General features: G+C 37.3%; 1 protein-coding gene across 2 annotated transcripts; it reads left to right on the top strand.

Moving 5' to 3' along the window:
- On the top strand, positions 1 to 27,420 carry DYNC1I2 (dynein cytoplasmic 1 intermediate chain 2). Of its 2 annotated transcripts, XM_062498214.1 has the most exons (17): positions 1 to 89; positions 1,581 to 1,698; positions 3,047 to 3,161; positions 6,396 to 6,486; positions 10,456 to 10,515; positions 11,777 to 11,892; positions 19,293 to 19,382; positions 19,614 to 19,776; positions 19,869 to 19,968; positions 20,455 to 20,580; positions 21,507 to 21,653; positions 21,976 to 22,089; positions 22,448 to 22,581; positions 23,572 to 23,716; positions 24,546 to 24,686; positions 25,659 to 25,784; positions 26,464 to 27,420. In XM_062498214.1, exons 2-17 carry the CDS (start codon positions 1,591 to 1,593, stop codon positions 26,575 to 26,577), a joined length of 1,890 nt encoding a protein of 629 aa, XP_062354198.1. In that variant the 5' UTR covers positions 1 to 89; positions 1,581 to 1,590; the 3' UTR covers positions 26,578 to 27,420. The 2 variants fall into 2 exon arrangements, with proteins under 2 accessions (XP_062354198.1, XP_062354200.1); XM_062498216.1 differs by lacking the exon at positions 10,456 to 10,515.
- The last annotated feature ends 196 nt before the right edge of the window (positions 27,421 to 27,616 follow it).

Here is a 27,616-nt window from a genome sequence, read left to right as displayed (position 1 = left end):
CTGCCGGCGCCTTTGTGCGGCGGCGGAAGGGGCGCGGGGCCGAGGGCGGCGGGCGCAGGACGGGAGCGGCGGGCAGGAGCCGCGGACAGGTGCGCAGGGGTCTGGGCCGCGCCCAGCGCTGCTGCCGCCGGTGGGAGCGCTCCTTCCCGCGGCCTCGTCCTGTGCAGCGAGGGCTGCGGCAGCAGGGTGGGGTCGGGGACGGGGGCTCACTGGGTGGCGGAGGCTGGGAGTGCTGCCTTCTCTCGGGCCGCGGGGCGCCCCTGTCCGGGCTGCCGGGAGCTCTTCCCGGGACGGTCCCTGTGGGATTTACGTGGGGATTTTGGTTCTGGCGGTACTGCGGTCCTACGTCCAGGCGGGGTGGGCTGGGCTCCCCTCCCCTCCCCTCGGGTTCGCTCGGTTTGTGCTGCTTCGCCTCCCCGCGCCGGCCCTGCACGGGCAGTAGTCCATGGTGTGACAACGCGCTTTGCACAGTGCTGTTTTAGAGGGACACGGGAATGCTATTTTTAAAATGCTGGCTGTAGTTTATTTATTTATTAGCGCTTTAGTGCTAACAGACGACATAAAGGAATACATACGTTTAATCTGGTATATGCATTAGAAAGATGTAGGGTTAGACATGTGAGACTTGCAGCATTTTGTATCCCTTTCTGTGCTTAGCTGTGCTATGCAAACACTTGCCAGTATTCTTTATTTTGAATTAGCAAATAGTTGTATTACGAAGGCTTAATCTTGTATCTTATTGTCAAGCTTACTTTATTCACGCTTTTGTAGTTGCCTCATTTGTTGTAGGACCACTTGTGCATTCTCTCTGCTGACTTAAAAACAGTAAAATTAAGTTCTTCTTCACCTAGCCCTTTCACAGAGTTTTTCTCTCCTGTTTTCTAAATCTTTGTGAAGTTCTAAACTTACAGGGTTTCCTCCTTGTGTTGTTGATCTTCTTGTTTGTATTTGAGTTAGTTATATAGCAAAACTTTTTGTAGCATTTCTGTCTTTAAATGATCTACCAATTTATTAGCTGTGTAACAGTTTTGAGAAAAAAAATTACAATGCGTTTTACAGTTTTCCTTGACCACCACACTTGTACTTACATTGCCTTATAATTTATAATAATCCTACTAAATATTTTAATAAGTCTTTACTTTGAATCATATAATGGGCTGTAGAAGGATATATAGTTTACATATTGTTAAGTTATAGCATGCCAATATTTAGCTGTTGAAGTGGAAAATGAAAGAGAAATATTGTCTTGCTGCTTTTCTTGCTGTTTTTTCAGTCTTGCAGGTGGTTTTAGAGCTGCAAAGATCCTATGGCAAGATCATATCCATCTTCAGTGCCTAAGGTTTCTTTCAAAGTAGTTCCCTTAGAGCAGACCTGCCTTAGAAAGGGATGCTGTCATCATACCATGGTTCTGTTTGTTTGTTTTAAATCAATCACTCTAGTATTGAGAATGTGTTTTTGGTAAGCTAGTGTAATTTCTTTGCAGATAGCTTCTGGAAAGAAAAGCTGCTGTCTTAAAAAAAACAAACAAAAACAACCAAACCAAACAAAAGCCAAACAGTGACATGATTTCTGTTGATTAGTATTTCAGCCATGTCTGACAAAAGTGAGCTGAAGGCAGAGTTGGAGCGCAAGAAGCAAAGATTAGCTCAAATCCGAGAGGAGAAGAAGAGAAAGGAGGAAGAAAGAAAGAAGAAAGAAGTAAGAAATAATTCTCACTTTGAAAATTGACTTGCACATGTAACTTGCCTAAAATTTAGGAGTAGGTTCACATAATCATTTCCTGTGTCCTGTTCAGGGAGTGCCTATTTAATGGTTGGTGCTAATGTAAATGTAACACTTTCATTTTTCTTATCATATAAACACCTGCTGTTGTCTTTTCAGCTGTCCATATGATAAGCTGGATTTAAAAGAAAAATTAAAATTAGTATCTTACACAAGCATAAAGTTCAGATTTCTAGAACTGCGTGCATGTGACATCACTAATCAAATCACTCTGATATAGTGCATGAAAGAAAGCTGTGCTTAATGAGTTGTGATTGGTGTTGTTTAAAGAACTCCTTTCTGAAGTACGGTCTGAGGGTGTCTGTAGGAATTATGACTGTCAATATTATCATTGTACAAACAATGTGCTATGTTTTTCTACTCTTTTACCTTTCTATAGGCTGAATTTTAAAATCAGAGCAACAGTCAGAATGTATGTGGTACTTGTGTGTTACACTTGAGTTGTTAACAGTCTTCTAGTTTTCTTGCTGCTTAAGAATGTGACAATCAGTGATAGATTACTGTTTCTCCTGAATGCAAATTGTATCTCATAAAAGAAACTTTTGCTGGTATGTTTTAGGGTACTCTTTCATTACTTCTCTGTGTTTTTGTTATGATCTAGTTGGTGTTCTAAATCAGCATATGACTGAAGACTGGGTAGCTGCCAACTACATGATTCAGACAAAAAGGAAAAATAAATAGCTCAAATTATGTCCTAATGATCTTGTAGCAGTATATGGCCAGAATTGCTTTTTTAAAAAGCAGCTAAGTGTAGAATGATACAGCACCTTTTGCAGTAGGGCTTGCACTGTTTCTAAATGAAAGAGGGTGGAGGTGTACTTTTTTTATATATATCCAGCAGATAAAACTACTTAAAGAAAACTACTTTGCTTTGACACAATTATTGTCATTTAAAAATAGGAACCATATGACTGTCTCTAAAATACTTTTATACCCAGGTACAGGATGTTTTTTTCACTCTGCATTTTACAGTGCTTAGGATTAGTGTAATAAAAAGGTACTCTAAATCTTATGAAGTGTTACTAATTCTGCTAAATTCACAGACACATTTTGCATGTTTATGTCTTTTAAAGATGGTACCAAAGCTTTGGAACATTGTTATTCCTGTCTGTTTACTTTATCTGCAAAAAAGAACCATCAGAATTATTGAAATTGGATATCTAATCTACTTGATTATAGGTTTCAGTATTACAAAAAGCCCTGTGGGGGTATCAAAATAAATGAAAGGTTAAAGGCTATGAGTTAATTATTAAATAATTTTTAGACTGACCAGAAGAAAGAAGTTCTTCCAGTACAAGAAGAATCTGATCTTGAAAAGAAGAGAAGAGAAGCTGAAGCGTTACTTCAGAGCATGGGGTTGACCCCTGAGTCTCCTGTTGGTAGGAATGTTACTATTTGTTTGAAATAAATTGGGAGTTTTTTGTTTAGTCTTCTTTTTTTTTATGAAGTGTTTTTTGGGGCTTTGTGTTGGTTTGTTTTCTTTTTGTTTTTTGTTTTGTTTTTTTGTGGTGGTGGTTTCTTGTTTTTGTTAGGATTGAAGTATTTATATAACTAACATAATAATTCTCTGGCCACTTTTTTGGGCATTATACGTGTCTGGGTTTTATACTCTTTTGCCCTCCATGATCTGCTATAAATGTCAAATTATGTACTTCAGTACACATTATATAACATTATTTAATAAAATAACACTATTTACACTTAGTGGACTATTTGAAGTATATTAGTTGTAAAAATATGTAAGTATCACGTATGCATTTTAGTTCCCCCCCTCCTTTTCATGCTCATTATTCTCCTCTGCTTCTTTTTCCTACTCTTTTCCAAAATGCCAAACTTTAATGCTGATATTTTTGTATGGAGTTGGCTTGTGTCTTTTATGCATCTTTTGCACTCTGTTTTTTCTTATCTCAAATACCTGACTTTGATGGAGCAGTAGCAACACTAAGTATAAAAATTAGCTTCCAAGGGTGATTGGTATCTCTGCAGCTCTTGGATGTGTTAGCATATTGGCTCTTGCTTTTTGCCCTTACTTAGGCACATCCCTTTGGGAGAGGAAAGCAAGAAACATGATAATGCAACTCTGCTTTTTGTCTCCAACTCTGAAGTCAGAGGGGTTTAAAGCTTATCAGTTTGCCTTCTTAGTGGGACTCTATTCAACTGGGTTTGTAAATAAGAAAGTGATAATTTCTTACAGATGTATTTGTGATTATATTTTCATAATTGCTTTTGTGTAATTCTCAAGCGTTCAAAAGTGAACACCATTATAGCTGCTCACATTCCAACAGCCCCAGCAGTCATTTTTGGTAATTCAAATTGTTTTAATAGTAAAGAGACTCCATTTGGCTGTGTTAGCACCAGTGTGCTGCTATTTAAATTATCAGTTCTGACCTGCTACAGTTTTTCCTTGCTAGACTCATAGTTGAACACTTCCCTTACATGATATTGTGCTAAGGCAGTTGGAATTTTTGTATGAATGTATGTGGTTGTTGCTTTTTTTCACATCTGGCAGAGAATCTGAAAGCCACAGAACAGCCAGTCGTCAAAGCAAGTTAATGTGTATGCTCAGAGTAGGTGTTCCTGAAAAACTGCTGACATGAAAGAGCGGGGCACACCCCTGCACGTTGTGTTTGACTTCACTGAGCTGCTACTTAATGACACCCTCCAGTGCATGCAGGGAGTTGATTCTGTGTCCTTTCGAGATGACCAGGTCTGATATGGATCCTTAATCAAGTTAAAATGTCCTTGCTGCCTGCAGTTAGCATTCCTAAGGCACAAGAGGCACAAGCTCCTTTTCTGCTGACTGGATGCTGGCAAAGGCAGTGATTGTATGCCTGACCTGATGCTAACTCGTGGCCGAGCTGCTTGGTGTTCAGCTGAGGTAGCTTGTGCTTGCACTGTCAGTGGAGACGGGGGTGTTTGACATTAGATTCTTTCCTAGAAAATTGTGCTAATTCCTAAGGCAGTTCCTGTGCTGTTAACTGCTAGAGAGACAGAGCTCTCTTACGGGGGACCGTATCAGTGTTAGTGTGTTTTTGATGTCTACCATACTTAATACATAAGAAACCTTAAGTTAGTGAACCAGGATTATTTTCAACACGATTTTATAGTTTAATCCTCTGGGGTCGGTGAAATTCCATCTGGTCTTTCCGTGGGACTCACCTGAATTTTGGGAAGGTTTTGCCGAGAATCGCTTTCCCCACAAGAGAGCGCTGCAGCTCCAGCGCTGGGACCGCGATGTCCCCGTATCCCGAAGATGGACGCAGATGGCGAAGCAAAGGCCTGCGGGCAGCTCCCCTGCTCTAGATTAACCTGTACGTGGCGAGGATGAGTTGAAGAATTGATATATTCTTACATGCCCCCAGTTATGTAAGGTCTAAATGTGTGTATGTATGGATTTATGAAACAACTCAAGACCTATTAAAAAAAGGTCTCTCTTCTAGAAGGAAAGAAATTTTAATACATTGAAGAATTCACTGATACTTCGGTAAAATTAAGGGAGAATTTTTGTCAGTCAGAATCATGTGTCTGTTTTGAGATGGGGTGGAAAAACACTTTAAAATTCACAATATACTTGTGATTTCAAGAAGTTCTGTAGAAATCTTGCAGACCTAAGACCTAAGAGTTCTCCCATGCTTAACCACTGATAGAGTAGACAGTAGTTTTTATAAGTAATTTATGTTCAGTTGATTAAAGGGTTTTTTTTAAGGGTTGCTAACTAGTGAATGCTTTACATATTGCTTAAAAACGAAGCCTATAAGGACCTTCAAAACACCCCTTGATTCTTGTGTTTAAACCCATAAGTTTCATTTCAAAATGACCATTTTGAAAAAGAAAAGTTGAAAGAAGTACCAAAGTAGCTTTATATTTGTATCAGATTGCATGTTGTCATTCACTGTGTATCACTTCCAGAAAGCATGCTGCTTTTGAAATGGTAAATGCAGTCTTCATCTACAAGCAGAAAATGAACTGACACTTAAGAAGTTTAAATACAGTGGTACTCAACTGTTAACTGTCAATCAGAAAAAAATAAGTAATTCTCAAGACTTAATACTAGAAACTTTGTAATACACAAGATTTATGTTGATTTGATTCAAACTAGGACAAAAATAACGGCGTGCTGTACGACACAGCCACTTTTTTTGGCCCACAGTTTGGCAATTATATATTTTGAAATGACATTGCCAGTTAAACACATTCATTGTCTAATCTCTAAGAAAGACTAATGTCAGAGCTGTGTTAGCAACTATCTTTTCTATGTTTAAGGAACATGAGTCAGTGGAAATTACCCTTTGAAAATCAGTATCATCATTTGTCAGAAGTTCAGTTTAAAAATACCTTTTCAATTCATTTGCTCTTAAATGTCTTCCTCTCCATGTCTTCTTGTATACTCCAGCTGCATAAATGCCAAACAATTGCATGAAAGTCCAGCATGAATTGTTAACATTGTCTTTTCCCCTCTCTTTCTACTGTTCATTTTCATCCATGTCTTTTTTTTGTTTGCCATCACTTTTTTTTTTTTTTAAATACTTCATTTTTAATTAATTTGAAAACATCCTAAGCTGTGCAACCTCTGCGAGTAGTAACAGCGGATACCTGTCTGTTTCACTATTTAGTCCCTCCTCCTACCTCTCCGTCTTCCAAATCCGTGAGTACGCCAAGCGAGGCTGGGAGCCAGGACTCCGGGGATGGTGCTGTTGGATCTAGGTATGTCACTTGTCATGTTCCTTCGCTCAGTACTTGCGTTCTGAATAATTAAGCTTTAGAAGAGATCAAGGTTAATTACTTGATTATAGTAATGTGAGGTTACAGTGTTGAATCTGTCAAAAGTGACTGTTTTGGAGAAATGCTTTACTTTGAAATTTGAAATGCAGCTATACCTCCTGATTTGAAGTTGCAAGTTGGAAGTAAAATTAATGTCTGGAACAATAACAAACTCAAAAAGTCTAACTTCTACATTCTTCCCTTTTTCTAAAGGAGGATGGGTGCAGATGATAGGCTATTTGTTTTTTCCCATACCTCATTGATCTGATAAAAGATACTGTCTACAAACTTCGCATTACTTCTGATTTTATTTTTTCCTTACTTGGAACCATATTTCTCATTATTTTACTTCATCTGTGTAGACAATTACAGCACTTGTCTTCTCTTATTTTGGCAAAACATAACTCCATCTTAGTACAGCCACAGTTGTTTTGGCCTTTTTTTTCAGTGCCAGTGCTTGTCACATCTGTTTGACCTCTTCTTTGAGTGTGATGGTTTGAGACATGCTGCTCTAAACAAGACCCAGATAAATATTTCAAGCTGTGATATATGGGTAATAAGGCAGGGAAACACTACTTCCAAAGGGTATTTCTACTCTTTCCCATGCATAGTCTGCAAATAGGAGCAGTAGCTGCCTGGTAATATTGGTGGGACACTCTCAGCAGGTGAAGTTTGTGTACTTTAAATTTAGTGAGCATACATTGTGGATGGAGTTTAGTTAAAGCACAGTAACTGCAGCAGTTATCAGTTACTGTTGTTGTATGAGTAGTTGTTTTGGAAAAGGAGTCAAAGGTTAGACCACTTTGGAACATCTTTTTAAAAGACTGCAGTAACATCCTGTATGCATGTGGATTATGCATGCGTAACTATATGCATCTTTATCTGAAAATATTCAAGATACTAATGACCTGAACAAAGGTTGTGGTGCCTATTTGTAAGTAGAAATCATTAAGCTAAAACCGATGTGAACCAAGACTTTTTTTTAACAGTGCTCAGGTGTAATCTTGTTTGCCTGTCATGTTAATTAACCAATATAATTGTTCCTTAATTGAGTAGCAAGCAAATTTTAATTATTTCCAACTGTTGTTTATTGCTTATTAAGTGTCCATTTAAAATATATATTTACATATGTACTTATGTTCACTAGAAGGAAAAAAAGAAGTATTTGATGATGATGATGACTTTTTAAAAGAAAATATGTTCTTTCCATTCACACCTAATTTAAATTCAGTATGAAGCAGTATGTATTGGCCACATGCCTGTAATGCAATGCCACGTTGTGTACTAAATTTATTTCCACCTCCTCAGTGCACTGCACTCTGTGTGTTCTCAGACATTGTAGTGCCATGTTATATGCATGCATTTTCTTATGGGGCCTTGAGAAAACCCATATCATGAGTCTCAAAAGCTTTATGCATTTTCAAACTTTAAAACTAAATCTGTCTCAGGATTGTCATCTTTAAGGCATGGAGGTATGAATATACAGCTAAATTGAAGGCATTATGGAGTTCCTCTTGGAGTTCCCTTGCTTGTTCTCCCACCAGTGGATTCCTCTCTTCCCCCACTGAATGGGTGTCTATATCCTGGTTTATTAGTACAAGTTCATACATTTTGAACATGAAAGTTGGACTGTATGATATCCCTTGTTACACGTGGCATTTCATAGGTGATTCCTACCAATATGAGATGTATTATAAAGCCTCCTCTGTGGTGCTGAATTTTGTCAGTAACTCTTAACTCTCTTATTAAGTAGTAGAGCAGTGTTCAGACTGTGCTCCTGCTGTTACTTCCATCTGTCTGGCTTTATTTTCATTAGTAAAGAGTTTTGTTTCTTAGTTTGATCCTGGTTCTTTCTATTTTTTTTCCTCAGTCAAGAGTGTAAGTCCTACAATAGAAAAGAATGCAGCCAGTTTACTTTTAGGCTGGTGGATGCTTTATAGAATTAGTTTAAAAACAGAAAGTATTTTTAGAGAAATAGGAAGTGTTAGGAAAGTGCCTGAATGCAGAGAAATCTGGACTTTTGGAAGAACGGGAAATTTGTTCACTGAAGCGTGTAGGTAAATTCATTTAACTGAAGGCAAAACAAACTGGAAAACAAAAGAAACAGTATTTTGCATGGTTTTGGTGCATACATATTAGGTGAATTTTATCTTAGACTATTACCTTTATTTTAAGATAATATCTCTGAGAAATATTTAACTGTATCTCCTGTACTACTTGTTAGCTTCAACTGTTTTAAAAGACAAATTGTTCCTGGTCTCACTGAAGCAACTTTTGAAAGTGAAAATAACACTTTGAAAGCAGGAAAGCTACCTCATTAAGGGCTAGATCTTAAACAGGTGCAGAAGTTGGAGAGCTTTATGCTTTTATAGCCTTTTCCCCAAATTCCTCTCAAACACAATTGAAAAAGTTGAGAAAATATTTGACAGGTATTGTGGTGATGCAACATACATATCTGAAGCTAAGGTATTCTTTGCAACATGATGGTTGGGGTGGTGGTTTAGTTTTGCTTATGATTGAACAACAAATAAGCAATACCCAGCTTCAAGTCTCAGGGACCAAATTAAACTCTTAACCTTAAATCGTTTTGGTCAAGAAAGATAGCAGAGATCTAACAAATAAGTCTGCTCAAAATAATTAACTTTAGGCTGAAATGATGTGTTCTCTAATGCACAAAAGATATGAAAAGATTTTTGAGATTTGTGTCTTAAGCTATTGCTGTGGATACAGTTGATTGGCTGTATATGAAGACAGTGGATTTGCAATTCCTAATTAAATTATGATTAATAGTCCTAATGCATACTTTGCACTGGACAAGGTAGTGCATGGCACACCTATATTTATGAGCTTTTATGGCATTGTGTGTATACTTTTCAGATCAACTTTAACTTTGGGAATTCTGCGTCTAGTTAATAGAAAAGTTACCATGTATGGGATGAAAATGTAAAATTGTCTTTTATTGACTTGTCATATTAAAATATTGCATATCCTTAATTTTTTTATTCAGAAATATTATTTTTAAAAATGCAGATAACACATGAGAATGTCAGAAAAATAATATGCAGGTTAATCTATTACAAGTGTGTTTCTAAAATTCTGCCTAAGCCTAATAGCCAGTAGACTACATAAAAATTTCTGAAGAAGGGATGAAGGCTAAAAATGAAGGTAGAGGGAATATTGATTTCCCCCTTCCATATCTTCCAGTACAACTTGAAATGGATCCATTCTGTTTGTTATTCCACATGACTTTGAAACATGTTATTAATATAAACCCCACAATTTATAAGAGATTTTAAGTGTCTTAGATGGAGTTGGCTCTAACTCAGATGACACTTACAAGCCCAAGGCAGTGCTTAACCCATAATTACTGCAATGTCACATCTTGGAAACTCTAGCTCCCAGTGGAAGTGCTTTTTGCCCCACTACCAAAAGGCTTAGGTGTTGACTCATTTCCTTTACCAATATGACAGTTTCCTCCACATATTTACTGCTCGGGCAAGTTTATGTTATGTTAACAAATCTGTCTTCATATAACTTGAACAAATCTGAACATATTTTGAAAGGGATTTCAATTGTTTAGTGGTGCTTATCAGTATTTGAAATACATTTATTTGCCTTTCATTAAGGCAACATTTGTTTGCAGACCTTTAATTTTCAACCTTTTAAATAATTTAATTCTTTGCTAATAGCTCTGAATTCTGTTTGCTTCTTAACTTTTATATTTACTGCATGTGTTATTGCACTGAATGTTTGCTGAATTTCCCTTAACTGATGTTACATTGCCTTGTTTCTTGTGAACAATGAAATAACTGTAAGCTTGCTGTAACTCTAGAATTTCATAGTGTATATTTGCTTCACTAATCTCTGGCCTTTTTTGCTAATGCTGCATGATTGCTCAACCTGGGGTACCAGGACGCTGCATTGGGATACTGATCCATCAGTTCTTCAGCTCCACTCTGATTCCGATCTGGGGTATTGCATAGATTTCTTATTTTCCCTCTTTCTTGTGCTTATGGTTAATAAGTATGAGCATTTTTTCCTTTAAGACTTGTAGTTGTTGTGAAGTTATTGTTGTTTTGTAAGTCATAGAAATTCGCTGTCCCTGGACTTAGCAAGGTTTGCTTTCAATGGGAAATTTTTATATCATTTAATATAAATTAGATGCTTATTTCTAATAAACACAAATAAGTTGTTTTCTTTGAATCTTTCTTTGACAAAATGTAAACTTTAAGAAAGTCATTTATTTAAAATTAAAAGGTTAGCATGACTGTATTTAAAAACAGAGCAACTGCCATCTTTTCTTACAAATATGTTTATAAAAGCTGTAGCTCATTATAAGCACTAACTAAAACCTGTACTGTGTGCTAAGAATTATGATTCTGCCCACCAAAACCTTTCAAAAGGAGTTACTCTTCTTTTATCTTGGGAGAGGAGGGGATAATAAGAAACTAAATCTGATATAGGTAAATTGTTGGATCATTGCAGTATTATTACAGTACTATTACATACTGCAATTAGGTTTTACAGAAGGCTACAATGACTTAATTAATGTTGTGCAGGTTTTGGAATATATTATGTGTTGTATGATGCTAACTATAGCTACCTACATTAAAGTCAGTAAGCTCAGAGATTTTCAGAACTGGGCTGTGAAACAGTGTATTATGGATAAATTATTTGTCAGTGTGAGTTCCAGGTCAGTCTAGCAGTTCTGCATTCTAAATAGTATCTTAGAGGTGGACAAAAAAAGGCCAGCAAAGTTAAAAGACTAGGGAATGCTTTTTCCTTCAGTATAACTAAGTTAGTTTTCAAGCTTTGTAATCCTAGAACGGTTGCTGTACAAGCATGGCTTTTGTGGGTAGATCTGTACCCCTGACAGTACAGATGTGTCATATGTGGCAGCATTCTGGTCAAGCACAAAGAGCAAAAATGTAAAATTATATCCTAATGTCCAGATATTTATATGTGCACATCTTCCTTTTTGTCACAGATGTATAAATATTTTATTATATATAATATGTGCATGTGTGTATATATATATATAATTATTATAATTTGATTTAAAATAATAATGATAAAATAGTAGTCATAATCATGTGACTTGTTCAAAGTTCCCCTGGATTTAAGTTTGACTAAGCAGTGCTGTGGCATAATGACTTGGGTATTATTCTATAGAGAATGTGAAATAATAAAATTAAATGTTTTTTTTCCTGATTTTTAAAATAATTTTATTTAGACGTGGACCTGTTAAACTTGGAATGGCCAAAATTACCCAAGTTGACTTTCCTCCTCGAGAAATTGTTACCTACACAAAGGAGACACAAACACCTGTTATGACTCAGCCCAAGGAAGGTGAATAGTTCATTTATTACTATTAAGTTATTTTTTGTTTCTTTTAATGTAATAATGATGACTGGCTGAATTAGAACTAGCACTTGTGATCTTGAAACTTAATCAGGTAAATGAAGGTTGATATGTGAGATAATTTATATGAATTCTATTACTAAATTTTTATAGGTTTTGCTTAACTGTTACTGTCATTCTTCATCTCCTTTAACATCACTCTTGCTACAAATACGTGGTACATTCACACTCCTAGTGTGTGTTCAGATTACACACCAAGTTGCTTAATTAGCTGACAGCTGATGAACAAATGGGATATATTTTGCATTTGTGACATTTAAGAATCCACACATAACTTGGCATACGGAGGACCTGAGACAATTGACATGGCTTTAACGAGGGCAGCTCCTGCCTGGCCAGCCTAGTGGCCTTCTACAATGGGGTGATTACACCAGTGGAAAGGGAAGTGTACACAGCATCTGTTTGGATTTCTCTAAGGCCTTTGACACAATTACCCCCCAACAGCCTTCTCTCTGAATTGGACAGAGATGGATTTGATGGGTGGACTGTTAGCTGGATAAGGAATTGGTTGAATGGTTGAATCCAGAGGTCAACAGCTCAGAGTCCTGATGTACATCAGTGACAAGTGTTGTCCCTCAGGGGTCCATACTGGGACCTGTGTTATTTATGATGTACATCACTGATAGAAGGGTGGAGTGCACCCTCAGCACACCTGCAGGTGACACCAAGCTGAGTGAGGGAGTGAACATGCCTGAAGGATGGGATGCCACCCAGAGGGACCTGGACAAGCTCAAGAAGTGGCCCAAAAGAAAGCTAAACATATCTTGGACTGCATCCTCAGCAGTATGACCAACAGGTCAAGCGATGTGACCCTGCCCCTCTTCTCTGCTCCTGGAGTGCTGCATCCAGCTCTGGAGAGGGACCTTGTACACAGGCATGTGAGGACTGGACAAAGGACAATGGCTTTAAACTGGAAGAGATTAGCTTAGATGTCATGAGGACATTCCTTGTGGGTGGTGAGGCACTGGAACAGGTTGCCTGTTCAGAGAAGCTGTGGTTGCCCCATCCCTGCATGTGTTCAAGGCCAGGTTGGATAGGGCTTTGAGCAGTCTGATCTTTGGGAAGGTACCCCTGCCCATGGGAGGGGGGTTGGAACTAAATCATCTTTAAAATCCCTTCCACCTATGAACTTACACAGCATTCAAGTATCCCACAACAAACTTAGTAATTACCCCCCCTACTTCTTAAGAATTTAAATTTTTATACCCGAAGCTTTTACTTTGAGTTTTAAAAGAAGGAACTAATTTATTTATAACTTACGTAGTTTCTGTTTTCAGCAATTGAACACAGGCTTTCTTTCAGTCATGACATGTTTGCTTTTCAAAAAATAAACTTTTCTGAAGAAAATATGTTTGGCTAGCAGATTTGCTTTTCAATGCTGAAACACTTGAATTTATCTGCAAATGAAAGTATTAGTCTTGACCTAGTTTGTGTATAGCTCTATAACAAAATCTCAGTTGAGACTGACTTTGAATATGTGTCTATGTTGGCAATTTTAGGATGTTCTTCTACATTCATAATTTCATGTTTTCCTGCTCTTTGGTATGCAAACTTTTGGATGTTTATGCAAGGATATTTCTTTCAAACTTCATATATCTGTCATATATCTTTCAAACTTTCACTTCCAGTGGGTCAGAGGATAAGATTTTTCTCTAACTGTGTTGCTTTTCTATTCTTCATTTTATCTGTATCCCTGCACAGGTAAGTGTTTGGGGTTTTCCTGCTTTCATATCTCTCATGCCCCCAACAGTTCTCTAATCCCTCAGGTCTTTTTTCCTCCCTTCTGTCAGGTTCATGGAATCTGAAGACTTAGGTCAAAGTTTATGCACTTGAAGAGTTCTACTTCTGCTGCCTGCTGATAGTGGAAATTGCTTGGGATTGTATGATCTGAGTTTCACAGAAGATAGGCTGTAGCTGAGGTTTGCTGTAGTGGAGTGGAACAGTGGTTATCTCTATTTCTGCATTTACCAGAAGGCAGTCTCAATGTGTATATTGTCTCCTGGTCCATTCCACCTTACAAATACTGATTTCTTGAGGGGCATCATAATTTTTTTTAATATATTTATTTCATGTGCTTCACAGAATTCACAGGTGTCTTTTCATCATTTTAGTGTTGAAGATCTTTTTAAAGGTTTATCTTAAGACCACCTGAATACATTAATAACAAAGCTATGTTCCCATTTTACAATGATACCTGAAATAGAACGTAGGTTTAAAAAAAAAAGAATAAATCATGCTGCTTACGAAAAAGGAGAGTCACTAGGTAAGAGATTTTTCTTGGTAAAAGAGAATTTTTAACTATTTCAAACAATTAACAAAAGCAATATGATGAATTTACAGAGTGCAATTAGATTTAAATTCTGTAAAATATTGATTCTTATTTCTTCTCACATTCTGAGTTGTGCTTACCTGAGTGCATATACTGTAAACAGAAATAACCTTGTGAAGTACACTTGAAAGTGGAGCTTGCAACTGAACTTACACCTGCAGTAGGTCCCTTATCCAGTAGCATCTCAGCTAGGTTAGCTCAGTGTTCACAGCTTCTTTAAAAGTGAAGTGAACTGGACCCTTCATAATGCGCTTTGAGATTTTAAAATGCTGATGGAGCACCTGTGTTTTTGAATAAGGAAAATAGAAGCAGTTTTATTAGATATACTCTGCAGTCATTCTGCTTGTTTAGGTCCACTTGTGCTAACACTTGATTGGGTAGGGGAGGACAGCACATGAAATAAAACCAACAAAGCCACAGCAAAACACCACACTAAATAGTTCTCTCTGTTCCAGTTCTGTGTGCTACAGTGGTTATGTAGTTACACTGTAAGCTGAATTAGGCAACATTCACACTACAACCAGTCTGCCTGATGGAACAGATAGGAAGTAGAAGTAAACTAGTTTGAGAGTAAAATAATTTCTAGTTGTTACGGAAATATTTGTGGCAGCACATACCCAGCGAGTTAAATAGGAGAGACTTCATGTCCTCAGATAAAATTTGGCATTTGGGAATGCCTGTTTTTTGATTACTGTAATAGTTAAATTAGTTTTGAAACTATGGCATCTTCCTTTAGGAGATGAAGGCATTTAGTGTTCTAACAGTTCTCACAACTTCCATTATTTTGTTGCAGTACTAATATGTTGATTTATTATGACCTCGAAATATTTGAAAAACTGCCTTAGGAAAACTGTTTCTTAGTTATTATAAAACAATAAAATTGGGATCTCTCCTAGAAATCAGTTAATCCAAAGAAAGATGGATGTATTGGGGAATGTGACTTTTCTCAGCTGTCAGAATTAAGGCTTTCCAGGACTGACTGGGTGCTTGCTGCTTAGTGCTGCTGTACAATACTGTGTGTATGCAGTCACAGCTGACTGCAGACAGTATTATTGCATTAACTCCACTCTTTGAGGAATAATGGTCTGCTAACATCTCCAGGACACAGAATTAAAATATTAAGTAGAGTAATAAAAAAATATGGTGTGTAGGATTTTCTTCTTGGATGCTGCTTCAACGAATGCAGGATTTATGCATTTTCATATTTTTTAAAAAATAACAGACCATTGTATATTCATGTATGATGCCTGTGGATCCCTTCCAACTCAGAATATTCTGTAATTCTATATTATCTAGTACATGCGTTAAATGTACAGAAATACACAGGAGAACTTGATGTGAAGTCATTCAGCTTAACAAAAGCCACCCATTTCACAGATGATTTAACTTTGATTAACCTACTCTGCAGCAACAGATTACTCAGACAACTGGAACTACACTCTACAGTGTTATTGCTAGGTGCAGCCTAATTTACAGCACTGCTTTTCTTTCTCTCTTGCCAAAATACATCACAATTTTGATGTTAACTCAAAGTAAAAATTCAGTGGTTCATTAAATCCCTTTTTAGCATTCACTGGCGAGACATTTGTTGCTATTAAAGATTGCATAAAAATAGCAGCTACTTTACTGCTGAGTTTGTAACCTTAGATCCCCTGATTGCCTGTCAGAAACAACATGGAGCTAATCCCTTAGCATGTTATAATGAATATTCATCGACATGTTGATGTGACATAGAGTCCCATTTCCTGTCTTCCTGGCCCTGTGACTTTTCCAAGTCTTTGCAGCCTTTTTTTTAATCTGAAATTGTATTTGGTACACTGGCAATCGAAGTGGCTCAAAATGCTAGTAAATACAGTCAATAATGAATAAGGTGGATGCAGTTAGGGGGTTGAAACCCTTAAGGTTTCAAATTTAGGTAGCTGACTTGAGATAAATGCAGTGCATGATGGTATTGTGGGTTCTTGTACTAGACTGGAACTTTTTCAGAAATAGTATGTCCAATGTTTCAGCATTTGGTGGGTGCTGTATTATTGTTATGCTAATTCCTCATGAATTCTGGCATCTGGCCTGCTATTAAATAAATTTGAGATGCAGGAGAGATAGGTAAAGTAATCAAAATAAACATTTCTTACCTCATTTTTCAGTCCAGCAGCTTAATGGTACCTTTTTTGTGAACTGTGAGAAAGCTTCCTGGGTTTGGAATAGAAAGCATCCTAAGTTTTGGATAATGAGGTCAACTTGTATATATGGGGATTTTTTTTTTTTAATTTTGGGTTTTTTTTCCTCCAGATCCCTTAATAAGAAAGTTTGCATGTGATTCTTCTTTAGAGGGAAGGTTTTAGATTTATGCAGTTGCACATAAATCAATGAGATGACATGTTCAATTTCAAGTCTGATACTTTGAGAATATTAAAATAAGTGCTGTATCCTGCATTTAAATGCAGTAATATCAGCTGGCTATATGCAGTGGAAGTACTATGAAGGAATTTAGAGCTCTGTATAATATATGCCATTTATGTTTCAAACATTAAAAGGCAGGAGCAATCAACTATATGATCTTCTGAATAAAATATGTAGATTAGAAGGTCATATAGCACTAAGGGGTTGACCATCTACATTTGACAAGAATTTGACTCCTGTCACTGAAAATGGTACTTAGAATCAGTGTAGTATGACTAATGGGGGCTTGGGCTGAAATTTCTAATTTGGGACTTTCAAAGCTAGAATAATGTATCCAGGGTGACCCAAAACCAAATTTCTAAATTTGAAGGCATCATTTAATTCTGTAAGATTGATTGGCAAGGCAATAAAGAGGGGGATTTTTAGCCAAGTGGCGTAATTTGAGTATGTGATCCTGTATGTGTTGTTCTCAAAGTCATGTGTGTTATCTCACATTACATTTTTTAATTAATCATTATTCACACCTGTAGTTATTTGACATTAAGAATTCCCTTCTTTAAAATGGCCACAAGTTGTACAGTTTTCAGGTTACGAGTCCGCTGTGCATGCGAATCCATCGAGAAAGGAGCAGCAGTGTCTTTCTGTTTCTTTGCGTGATTATTTTGCCCAAAAAAGCTTTCATTTTTTTTTAAGTAGCACAAAAGCTGTAATTGGCATGCTTTGTAAGGAAGTGTCAATGTGCAAGAGAGTGGAGATCACTAAGAATTCTTTTACGGGTACTTTCCCCTTTGCACCACCGCCTCCTCAGCAGGGTCACTGAGATCACTAGCTTTTCTTGAAATGGCCATTTTCACTGGCAGGTGCATTATACCCTGTATTTTCAGATTGTTTTTCCATTCTGAATGTTTGGCAGGTTGATTGCTCTGGCTGCATTGACGGAGAAAGGGCTGACAAATGCGGTTGGGCTGGCTGAAAAGACAGTGATTACTGTTTTCCTTTGTGGCTGATTGAGGCCCTTGAAAGGAAAGATTTTAACCTTCACCATTTGGTTCAAAAGTATGAGCATATATTGAAATCATTCATGCCATTTATCCTAGTTCTGTAAACTTGTCAGAACATAAAAATCGCTCAATTTCAAGTAATGTAGGATTGGCATACGTCATTATCATTTTGATTAAGTTGGAGTTTGTATTATTGTGTGCATTATACAGTGTCATTTAAAGCTTTCTTTCCTGCAGGTACAGTTATATTTTTATTGCCTATACTATGGAGTTAGAAAGATTTTCAGCCCTCTTTAAACCTATCACTATGTGTGTGGTTTGGCAGCTGGTATGGCCTACAAGCTGTATTTTGTTTGCAGGGTAAAGGCTTGTCTGTAGACCTCCTGGAGTGCTGGTAATTGCACAGGCTTGCCATTGGGGAAAGACATGATTGGAGGCAGTCAGGCAGAAAAATGTTGTGCCATCCCATTGCCACCTCATAGCAGAGAGACAATCCTTGCAGTACCATCTGGTTGTTGCTATCTAGTCAGCTGGCCTGGCTGCTGGGACCATGGCTTGGCAGCTGGTTCCCATCCCTTGACCACCCCCTTTTTTACTCTTTTTGTGTGCATGCATGTGGATTTTGGGTTCTTTTTTTTTTTTACTTTTTGTGTTAGATAACTTTGAACGTGGGTCAGGGAGATGGCTGCAACAAACAAGCCTAGTCCCTGTTGAATACTGTCTCATTACTTGTGATGAGGCGTGCAGCAGTCTCCTGCTGCCATTCCCTTATAAGCAGATGACATAGCTGTTTAACCAATAAAAACAAGTCTTTTCAGAAGCCTGTTGTAGAAAGTGGGTGAAGAAAAGCCAGCATATCCCACAATTCTAAGTAATTTAAAGGTATTTTCTGGTTTACAGTATTTATAGACTAAAATGTAGAAATGCAGAAAGTGCTGTAAGCCTTGTCAGTATTCCTGAACATTAAGATTTTGTTATTCATTGCAATTAGGGAAAACAGGTTTTCCTGTAAAGTTCTCATTGCCAAACATGATACAGAGAATGAGACTTGCATCTAGAATGACAGAAAAAATGTAATCTCTCTGCTATTATCTTTAGCAAAATTTGCCTCTCAGAATAGCAACCTGAAAGCTAATGTAAGCCATCTTCGTGCCATGTGCAGAGCCATTAGACTGATGCTTTCAGATCATAAGTAAGCAGCTGCTCTGTAGACTATTTTAGACATTTGATTTTTCTTTATTCCACAGCATTAATGTGTCAGTGTGTTACACAGAACGTGCATCCACCGCATGGTTCTGTGTAGAATCATAAATGCCTGTGAGACAGATTTCCACTTTGGATTCTTTACAATCTCCTGTGTGTCTTATTTCAGTTTATGCAACTCCATAGCTCTGTGCAGCTGATACCCAGGTGGAGACAGTGTTCCAATGATATGATATTTTGGTTTGTGATAATGTTATCCTTGGGACTGCATTTTACAAATGCAAGCATTTTAAGCTACATGATATCATTTTGCATCAGCTTATTTGAGATTCATATAGAATGTTACTGTTCCCTTTTAAAAACACTGATGGTCTCACCATAATGTTTCTCTTTAGATGAGGAGGAGGAAGATGATGTGGTTGCACCAAAACCATTAGTTGAACCTGAGGAAGAAAAAACATTAAAAAAAGAGGAAGAGGAAGAAGGTACAGCTCACCTCAAGACATTCTAAATGTGTGCTGTAAAGAAAGCCAACAATACATTTTTAATCTTTTTGTTCCATTAATTTAAAATTAATTTAATTGTTAAATGCTGGTTAGCCAACAAAACATAAAATGCAAAAATTATTTAAAATCATTATAAATACTGTTTTTCTTTGTTGAAAAGAATTGGTGAAAGCATGCAGTCTAGAAAATGTCTGTATACATTTTTTTCAGCTGCCCCTCATGAACTCACAGAGGAGGAAAAGCAACAGATTTTGCATTCTGAAGAATTTTTAAGTTTTTTTGACCACTCCACAAGGATTGTTGAAAGAGCCCTTTCTGAACAAATCAACATTTTCTTTGACTACAGTGGAAGAGACTTAGAGGACAAAGAAGGGTAATGTGAATGTTAAATACTTTGCTGTGAATTTCCAATACTTTTAATTGGAAAAGTGATCTAAGGTTAATATCTCCTAATTGTCTTTATAGAGAGATTCAAGCAGGAGCAAAACTGTCCTTAAATAGGCAGTTTTTTGATGAACGTTGGTCAAAGCATCGTGTTGTCAGTTGTCTGGACTGGTCATCTCAGGTAAAAAATAATGCTTAAAATAAACAGTTGAGTTTGTAAATTGTTGTAGTTCTGTGCATTTGATTCCCATAAAAGCACAGTTGATACAGGCTTTATTTCTAAGCGTGTTCCTTACATGCTCCATGGTTTGCATGAAGTAGACAGAGCTGTAGCAAAAGATTTGTCTTGTGAAGAAAGTTGGTTTTGGTTTATGGGCTGCTTTGTAGAGGTAACTCAGCTTCACTAAAAAGCAAGCTCCCTTAAAAGTAATGTGTTTTAGAGTTAAAAGAAAGTTATGATGAGAGAACAAGACTAATGTGCACGTTAATGCTGGTTTAGGAGCTAAATTAGCAACAACTGCAGTTTTAACTGACAATTTTTCCTGCCTTTATCATGCAAGGTGGTTTTTTAACCCTATTTTGGGAAAAGAAAACAAGAATTCTAGTATTATCTGGACCATTAGCCAGTCATCTTGCTTACTTTGAGTCTTTTTCACTTACCATGCAGTATCCAGAATTACTTGTAGCCTCTTACAACAACAATGAGGATGCGCCTCACGAGCCCGATGGGGTGGCCCTTGTATGGAATATGAAGTACAAGAAAACTACCCCAGAGTATGTCTTTCACTGCCAGGTATGATTCTGTCTTGGGAGGGATTTTATGCTGATGAATTTGGACAAGTACCTTCTTTATGTTTGTCAGTATAATAATTTCATTGGGCTGGCATTTGTTTTAATCACATATATTTGCCAACAGGTGTTGATAGCTAGAGACTTAAGCTGAGAAATATTATTCTGTTTCAGAATTTCTGATATCATTCAGAATTCAGTCTTGTTTGAGAACTCTTTTTTTTTTAATTCAAAAAACCAGGAAAACTTTCTTGTGTAATGGCTGAACCACAAAGGTTTTTATGTAAGGGGCTTGAGTGGGACTGTATACTACAGCTTTGTTTACTGAATAAAGTGAAGACAGCCTGAAGAAAAGGAATGCAGATGAAAACTAGAAACATATGCATGAAGAAAAAGGCAGATGGAGGTTTTCTAGTAGTTTTCTGAAAGATAAAAAACATGCAAATCTCTTCTATTATGCCAAGCCAAAGATATCCACATTTTTCCCATCATTTTGGAAAATTACACAGTTGAATCAAAATTTAACCTCACGTTGTCACATTACTGTCAAACCCCAGATTGCAAAAGTAACTCTATTATATCAAAATGTATTTCTACATTCTCTAAGAGGTAATGACTACAGAATGTGGCAAAACAGTATTAAAATCTTCTGTGTTACTGGGCCTTCCTTTGCTAATAAACTGTGCTAGGAGGAATACAGACGTATGCACGTGAAAGAAAAGAGGAAAACTTCATTTCATAATTATGAATTGAAACAAAAAGTCTGTTGAGGGGTTACAAAAGTTGGGGTGAATCCTTAAGTAATTGGGAAGTGAAATAATGTGCTGAATAAATTTAGGCAAAGAAGTTGTTGATATTTGGCCTCATTTCCTTTAGACATAGTGTCACCAAATGACAGTTTGTGTATTTTGCTGTTTTTCTTCCTTTCAGTCTGCAGTGATGTCAGCTACATTTGCAAAATTTCATCCCAACCTGGTGGTTGGTGGCACGTACTCGGGCCAGATAGTGCTGTGGGATAATCGCAGCAATAAGAGAACCCCAGTGCAGAGAACACCACTTTCAGCTGCTGCGCACACGGTAGGAGCTGAAATATCTTCCAGGACTGTGCCCTGCTGAGATGTGTGTAATGTCTAGGGAATTCTGTCCAGTGCATTTGACTGGCAATGCTTAAATGTTTGTGTCCATATTTTGATAGTTAGGGATCAAGTTATTCATAAAAATCAAAGTGTCAGAAAAAAAACAAGTATCAGTTTTATAGGGGAGTCTCATCTGTACTTTGGATTGGGATCAATCTTTGGAGCTTTGTCAAATGGTGAAGTTGTATATTTTACTGTACATTAATTATGTCAGAACTGGTTATTACTTCTAAATTCTTTTCTGATAATATTTTGGTTTTTAGCACCCAGTGTACTGTGTAAATGTTGTTGGGACCCAGAATGCTCATAATTTGATTAGTATCTCAACTGATGGGAAAATATGCTCTTGGAGTCTGGATATGCTTTCCCAACCACAGGTATGATAACGTTTGATAAATATATATATAGTATCTATTCTAGATTAGTATTTTATTAAAAATTCAGCTGATCTAATAAACATTAATCAACACTTTCCCAACACATAGAATTAAGGTAGCTTGATATTTGATAAAGTATTTCCCCACCAGTGGAATCAAAATATTTTCTCTTGTTTCTTTTGTATAGTTTTGATGTATTTGTGTTAGTGATGGATACAAATGTAGTAAGAAAACTTTCTTATTCCTGTCCAATCTTTCCAAGTAAAATTAAAAAAACACTTCTTTTGTGAAATCAAAAAGGTTTTGTAGGTGTTATTTTTTTTTTTTATGAAGTAAGTTGCTGATATTTTCACTACAGGATAGCATGGAGCTGGTTCACAAACAGTCCAAGGCTGTGGCTGTTACCTGCATGTCTTTCCCTGTTGGAGATGTCAACAACTTTGTTGTTGGCAGTGAAGAAGGCTCAGTGTACACTGCATGCCGTCATGGCAGGTGAATACAAACTTTAATTCTTCAAAGGAAATTAAAACAGTGAAAGGATGAGTTCCTGCATGCTTTACACTCAAAATTTTTTAAAGTTCATACTTTCTTCTTTGCACTGAAGGAGTTCAGAGTAGCTCTGTCCGAATTCCAGTGCACTTTCTCCAGAGTAAGAGTTTAACTGAAAAAAAGAAATGGTTGGAATAGTGAATTGATATTATGAGTTGTGTTGATGAGGACAGACAGCATAGTCACCGTGGTTTTATTAATTTGAATTGTAGCAGAACATTCCAAACTTCGTATCAGTTTTGTAGATAACTGTACAGTAACATCACACACAAATCTTAAATTGGCTAGCTGTTCTCCTGCTGTTCAACCTATTTTGAAATTGTCTGACTGTATCTTACCAATTGCTTTCTTAAATACAATTGAGTGTCCAGGTTTCATCTCAAATACACATCACCTTGCTGCACAGCTTTTTTGGTTCCAAAATACCCAAAATTGTATCACTTTTGTGTAACATCCTTCCCATCTGTTTCCCTCCTTTTTCATCACCCCTGATAGGAGGCTATTAGGGATATATTCTTACTGGTTTATTTCTGAACCTCCTGCCCTTAAAATATATGCAACTTCCCTTAATTTAATGGGAGTTTCATGCTTATTCCTGAGACTGGATTTTGTTCTTTGTATGAATTGAAGTTGTAGCAATTGCTTGAAGGACAATGTAGTTAAATGTGTGGACTGATACCTGAATGAATCTCCTGTCCCTACAATATATTTTGGCACTTACAATTAGTAGAAAATACATGTTGAACTGAAGGTCTGTTTTTAAGCCTGGTCTTCTGTGATCCTGCTGTGGTGAAGCCTTTTGCAGTGGAATAACATCTGTATAAGGCAGCAAAATCTTCTTGTGGCTGTATTTAAATTGCATTTCAGTGCTATCTCTGTCTGCAGATGTTTGGTTTCCAAATCAATTAACCTTGGTTGTATATTCTGAAACAGCAAAGCTGGAATCAGTGAGATGTTTGAAGGACACCAGGGACCAATCACAGGTATCAACTGCCATGCAGCAGTTGGACCTGTAGACTTCTCACATCTTTTTGTCACCTCTTCTTTTGACTGGACAGTAAAGCTTTGGACAACGAAGGTAACTTAGATAGTTCAGTGGTTTTCTTCATAGCCCTTGACACAAGGTGGTGCTATAATGTAAGCTACTTAAGGAAGTTCACGAACCTGAAGTCAAATGGTGTGAAGTTCTGAGGGTCTTAGCTGCAGTCCTGCAAAGAGGAGACAGCTGAGGAGCAGAACTAAGATTAACAGCATAAAACTTCGCTTTCAGCTTGTACATCATTTGTGTATTTCTGATCCATTCTTTTCAACCTTTTGCCTTTTGTTATCAGCAATGATTACAATGTAATCAAATGCAAATCGTATTATAAAGTCAGTTACCTCATATATTCATAAGGCAAATGTTTTGCTACAATTTTGTGGAGGACTAAGGGACAGCACCAAAACTAATGTCAGTTAAACTTCATGAGGCTCGCAACTGAGATACCTGTCATTTCCAGTGCAGGAATGACTTATTTCTCTATTAGTCTGATGCCCTGAGGAATGCAAAACAGAAGAAGCAGAGTTAAAATCTCAGACTAATAGTCACTGAATTATCATTGGCTTGATTTACAAGATTTTTAAAGCATTAAATTTACAATTTACAATTGGCTTGCTATTGATTGTTTTATAGCAGCAGCCAGCAAAATGGCTGCATGCTTTGGAAAGCATACCTTTAACAATAAAAAAAGCATTAGGTTTTAGCTGATTTTTGCAGTGGTGTTTTTCTAAAGCAAGTCAAAATGCAAATCACTTTTTACTTATTGCTGGTAATACTGTTGACGTTCTGTATTTTGCTTTACTGGTTAGTTTTATAGTTTTGAAATGTGGTATTTGGCTATTGCATTGTTATCTTTGCTTCTTTTCAGAATAACAAACCTCTCTACTCCTTTGAAGACAATTCGGATTATGTTTATGATGTGATGTGGTCTCCAACTCACCCTGCCTTGTTTGCCTGTGTGGATGGGATGGGCAGGCTTGACCTGTGGAATCTCAACAATGATACTGAGGTGAGAAGTCAGGTTAACAGTCAAATGCAGCTGGAAAATTGTTTGTACTCTTAATTCGGAGGGGAGGGTTGCCATAATTGTTTTATCATTGTTTTTAAATGTTCTGTAGTTCAGTAGTTTTTGTGTAGTAGATAGCATTGTTTGATTACAGGGTTAGAAATTACTCCTCTTAATGAATAAGAACAGTAATTGAATTGATTTATCTTTAACAAGAGAGCAAAACATTTGTTGGTGTAACACTGATCCATGTTGTGAAAGTGATTATAGACCAACCTACCACCCTGAGGCCTTGTCAGCCTACAGCTCAGCACTGTGACCAAACCTGTTACCACACACCACCACTGTTCCTATTGCCACAGTAATACTGCAGTGAAAGTACCATTTGTGTCTAACTTAGTGAACAGAATGTTTGGTTTGCTGGTGAGGGTTATAAACTTTATTATAGTAGAAACCTTTTCCAAGATTTGCTGGAGGTAAATCAGAGAAGAAACCTGACAGGTACTTAGTACTTAGATTTCACTATCTGAAAACTACACACAGAAGAAAGTCGTAGGACCATATGCCAGCCTGTGGCTTTGAATTGGAATTACCTGTTCTAGCCTTTTGGACAGGGCTCGACCTGCCAAAAGAGCTGATTTCATCCCTGCCCTCTGTCATAATCTTCCTGAGATCCCAGGGTGCCTGAAGCTGTGTCTGTGCCTCCTGTCCCACAAGAAGAGTGCAGATCTGCCTTTTGATAGCAGATGTTTGTACTTTGGCCAAGAGACAGATGTTGTTTTGGTCATGTCACTGGTGATAGCTTAAGGCCCCTGAAGTCTTTGTATTGTCAAGACTCTTTGATCTGCGTACCATGCGCCGGTTGAGGTGCTGGACACGTTTTTTGATGCAGCACAGATGGCCTAGGTGTGTTCTGTAATCCCTAGCTTATGGAAACCCGATGCATTTTCAGCAATGTGTTTCAAATTGGTACAGGTGCCCACTGCAAGCATCACCGTGGAGGGCAATCCTGCTCTGAACCGTGTAAGATGGACACATTCTGGGAGAGAGATTGCTGTAGGTGACTCAGAGGGACAAATTGTTATATATGACGTGGGAGAGGTATGTATGTCATGTATTGTGCAAAGTATATTGCAAAACACTTGGGTTTCTTTATTTAGCAGCTTGCCTTTCATTTTTTTTTCTCCTGTCATTAGAGGAATAATAATTAGGTTTAATTTGTATTTTTGAATTAATATTTCCTAGTATTTTATTTAAGGTGTTCCAGCATAACCTTTTGGAATGCTGTCATCCAGTCAAAAAGAAAAAGCTTTAAGGCTGGTGAAATAAGAATCAATGGGTATTTTCATAGAAATTTTATCTTCTTTGTAACTGTGGCACATGGAAGTTCTGATCCTAGCTTGAGAAGTACCGAATAAAAAATTTTGCAGTGCAGCAGCCTAGATTTTCTTCTTACAGGGAAGCAGTTTCTCTTGCATGTGTACTGCAGTAGTAAATGACTGAATGATGGGATGAGGATATAGCATTAGTGTTCCCTTTGAAGGCAGTCTCTCAGGTGGAGATACATAGCACAGGCTTACAATAATATAATTTTATACTTCATTGCGGGAGTCTCAAATTCTGCTTCTTTTATTGGTTAGAGCTTTTGACGCTTACACTAAAATAAAGGTAAGCTTACCTGGAACTGGAAGCTCTTCTGGACATTATTTAAGTGCTCTGCCGTTCAGAGCGAGCTCAGATTGGTTATCAGGAGGTTCCAGTAACACTCTCTGTGTCACAGCAAATCGCCGTTCCTCGTGGTGACGAGTGGACTCGGTTTGGCCGAACGCTGGCAGAAATCAACGCCAACAGAGCTGACGCAGAGGAGGAGGCTGCGACCCGCATCCCGGCATAGAGCCCTCCAGCAGCCTGCAGGCTGCACCTGGGAGTGACTGGATGCAAGTCCTGGAGTGTCAGTTCTAATCATAGCTTAGGGGACAAATACATGGATTCAGCAATGGACTTTGAAATGTATTAAGATCACTGAAAATCAGATCCTGCGTTGTTATGTTTTATATATAAATTACAAGCACATTCTTGGATTTGTGTAACTTTTAATACAGTTAGTTTTGACTTTGCAAGGATCTTTTGCTGAAACACTAACCTGGTATAAATTTGCTACTTGGCTTCTGTAAAGTCCAATCTGAACCGGTTATCTTTCTGAAAAGTTCTGTTCCTACGACTTTCTGTATTACAGACTAACCTTCACTAGGTAGTAAATCTCTGAAGCATTCTGTAATATGAATTCTTCAAATTACACATGATATGCATGCATATGTTCCAAGTTTCATTGTTTATATATAGATAAGCCTCAGATTCTGGTAGTGGGTAATATATGTGAAGAAAAATTTGTCTGTAGTTACAAACTTACGTGATAATCAGACCTGAATTAATGAAATACATATTTAATACCAATTTCCTTTTGTTTGAATTGGTGCATTAAAAGGTGAGACTGATTCATAAATAAATACTGTACGAGCACTTATCAGCTGCCCTGACCTCAAATCTGTGTCCCTGCAGTAGTTCAAGCTGGTCATTTTGTTTTACTACACACATCACAGGCTTGTTTTCTACCCCCAACCACCCCTTACTGCCATGGCAATTGGCCAATAGCAAAAAGGCTCCTTGTTATAAAATTTTTCTTTTCCAAAGGGTAAGAAACTAGACTTTATCTTAATTTCTATAGCATGATTTTCATTCCGTTAACTAGACTTGCTACTGGTTTTCTGTACTAAGTTGAAGATTTTTATTGTTACTGATTTTTAATATTTTTATTGAAACAAAACTTCTTACTGGCTTGAAACAGAACGGTTGGAATTTCTTCTAAAGGTTACTTTTCTTTCTTACCACATTAAGAAGTTTTCTATCAAGACAGGTTGCAGGGGGGGGTCGTT

The sequence above is a fragment of the Cinclus cinclus genome, chromosome 9, assembly GCF_963662255.1.
Source record: "Cinclus cinclus chromosome 9, bCinCin1.1, whole genome shotgun sequence".
Taxonomy (NCBI): Eukaryota; Metazoa; Chordata; class Aves; order Passeriformes; family Cinclidae; genus Cinclus; species Cinclus cinclus.
The sequence above is the reverse complement of the archived record's forward strand: the minus strand, read 5'-3'. Positions and strand labels throughout refer to the sequence as shown.

Bases quoted from the DNA above. Each gene is read 5' to 3' on its own strand.
- DYNC1I2 (XM_062498214.1), top strand. From the start codon at position 1,591: ATGTCTGACAAAAGTGAGCTGAAGGCAGAGTTGGAGCGCAAGAAGCAA. The intron at 19,383-19,613 runs GTACAGCTCACC...CATTTTTTTCAG, and splicing joins AAAAGAGGAAGAGGAAGAAG to CTGCCCCTCATGAACTCACA. The intron at 20,581-21,506 runs GTATGATTCTGT...TCTTCCTTTCAG, and splicing joins AGTATGTCTTTCACTGCCAG to TCTGCAGTGATGTCAGCTAC.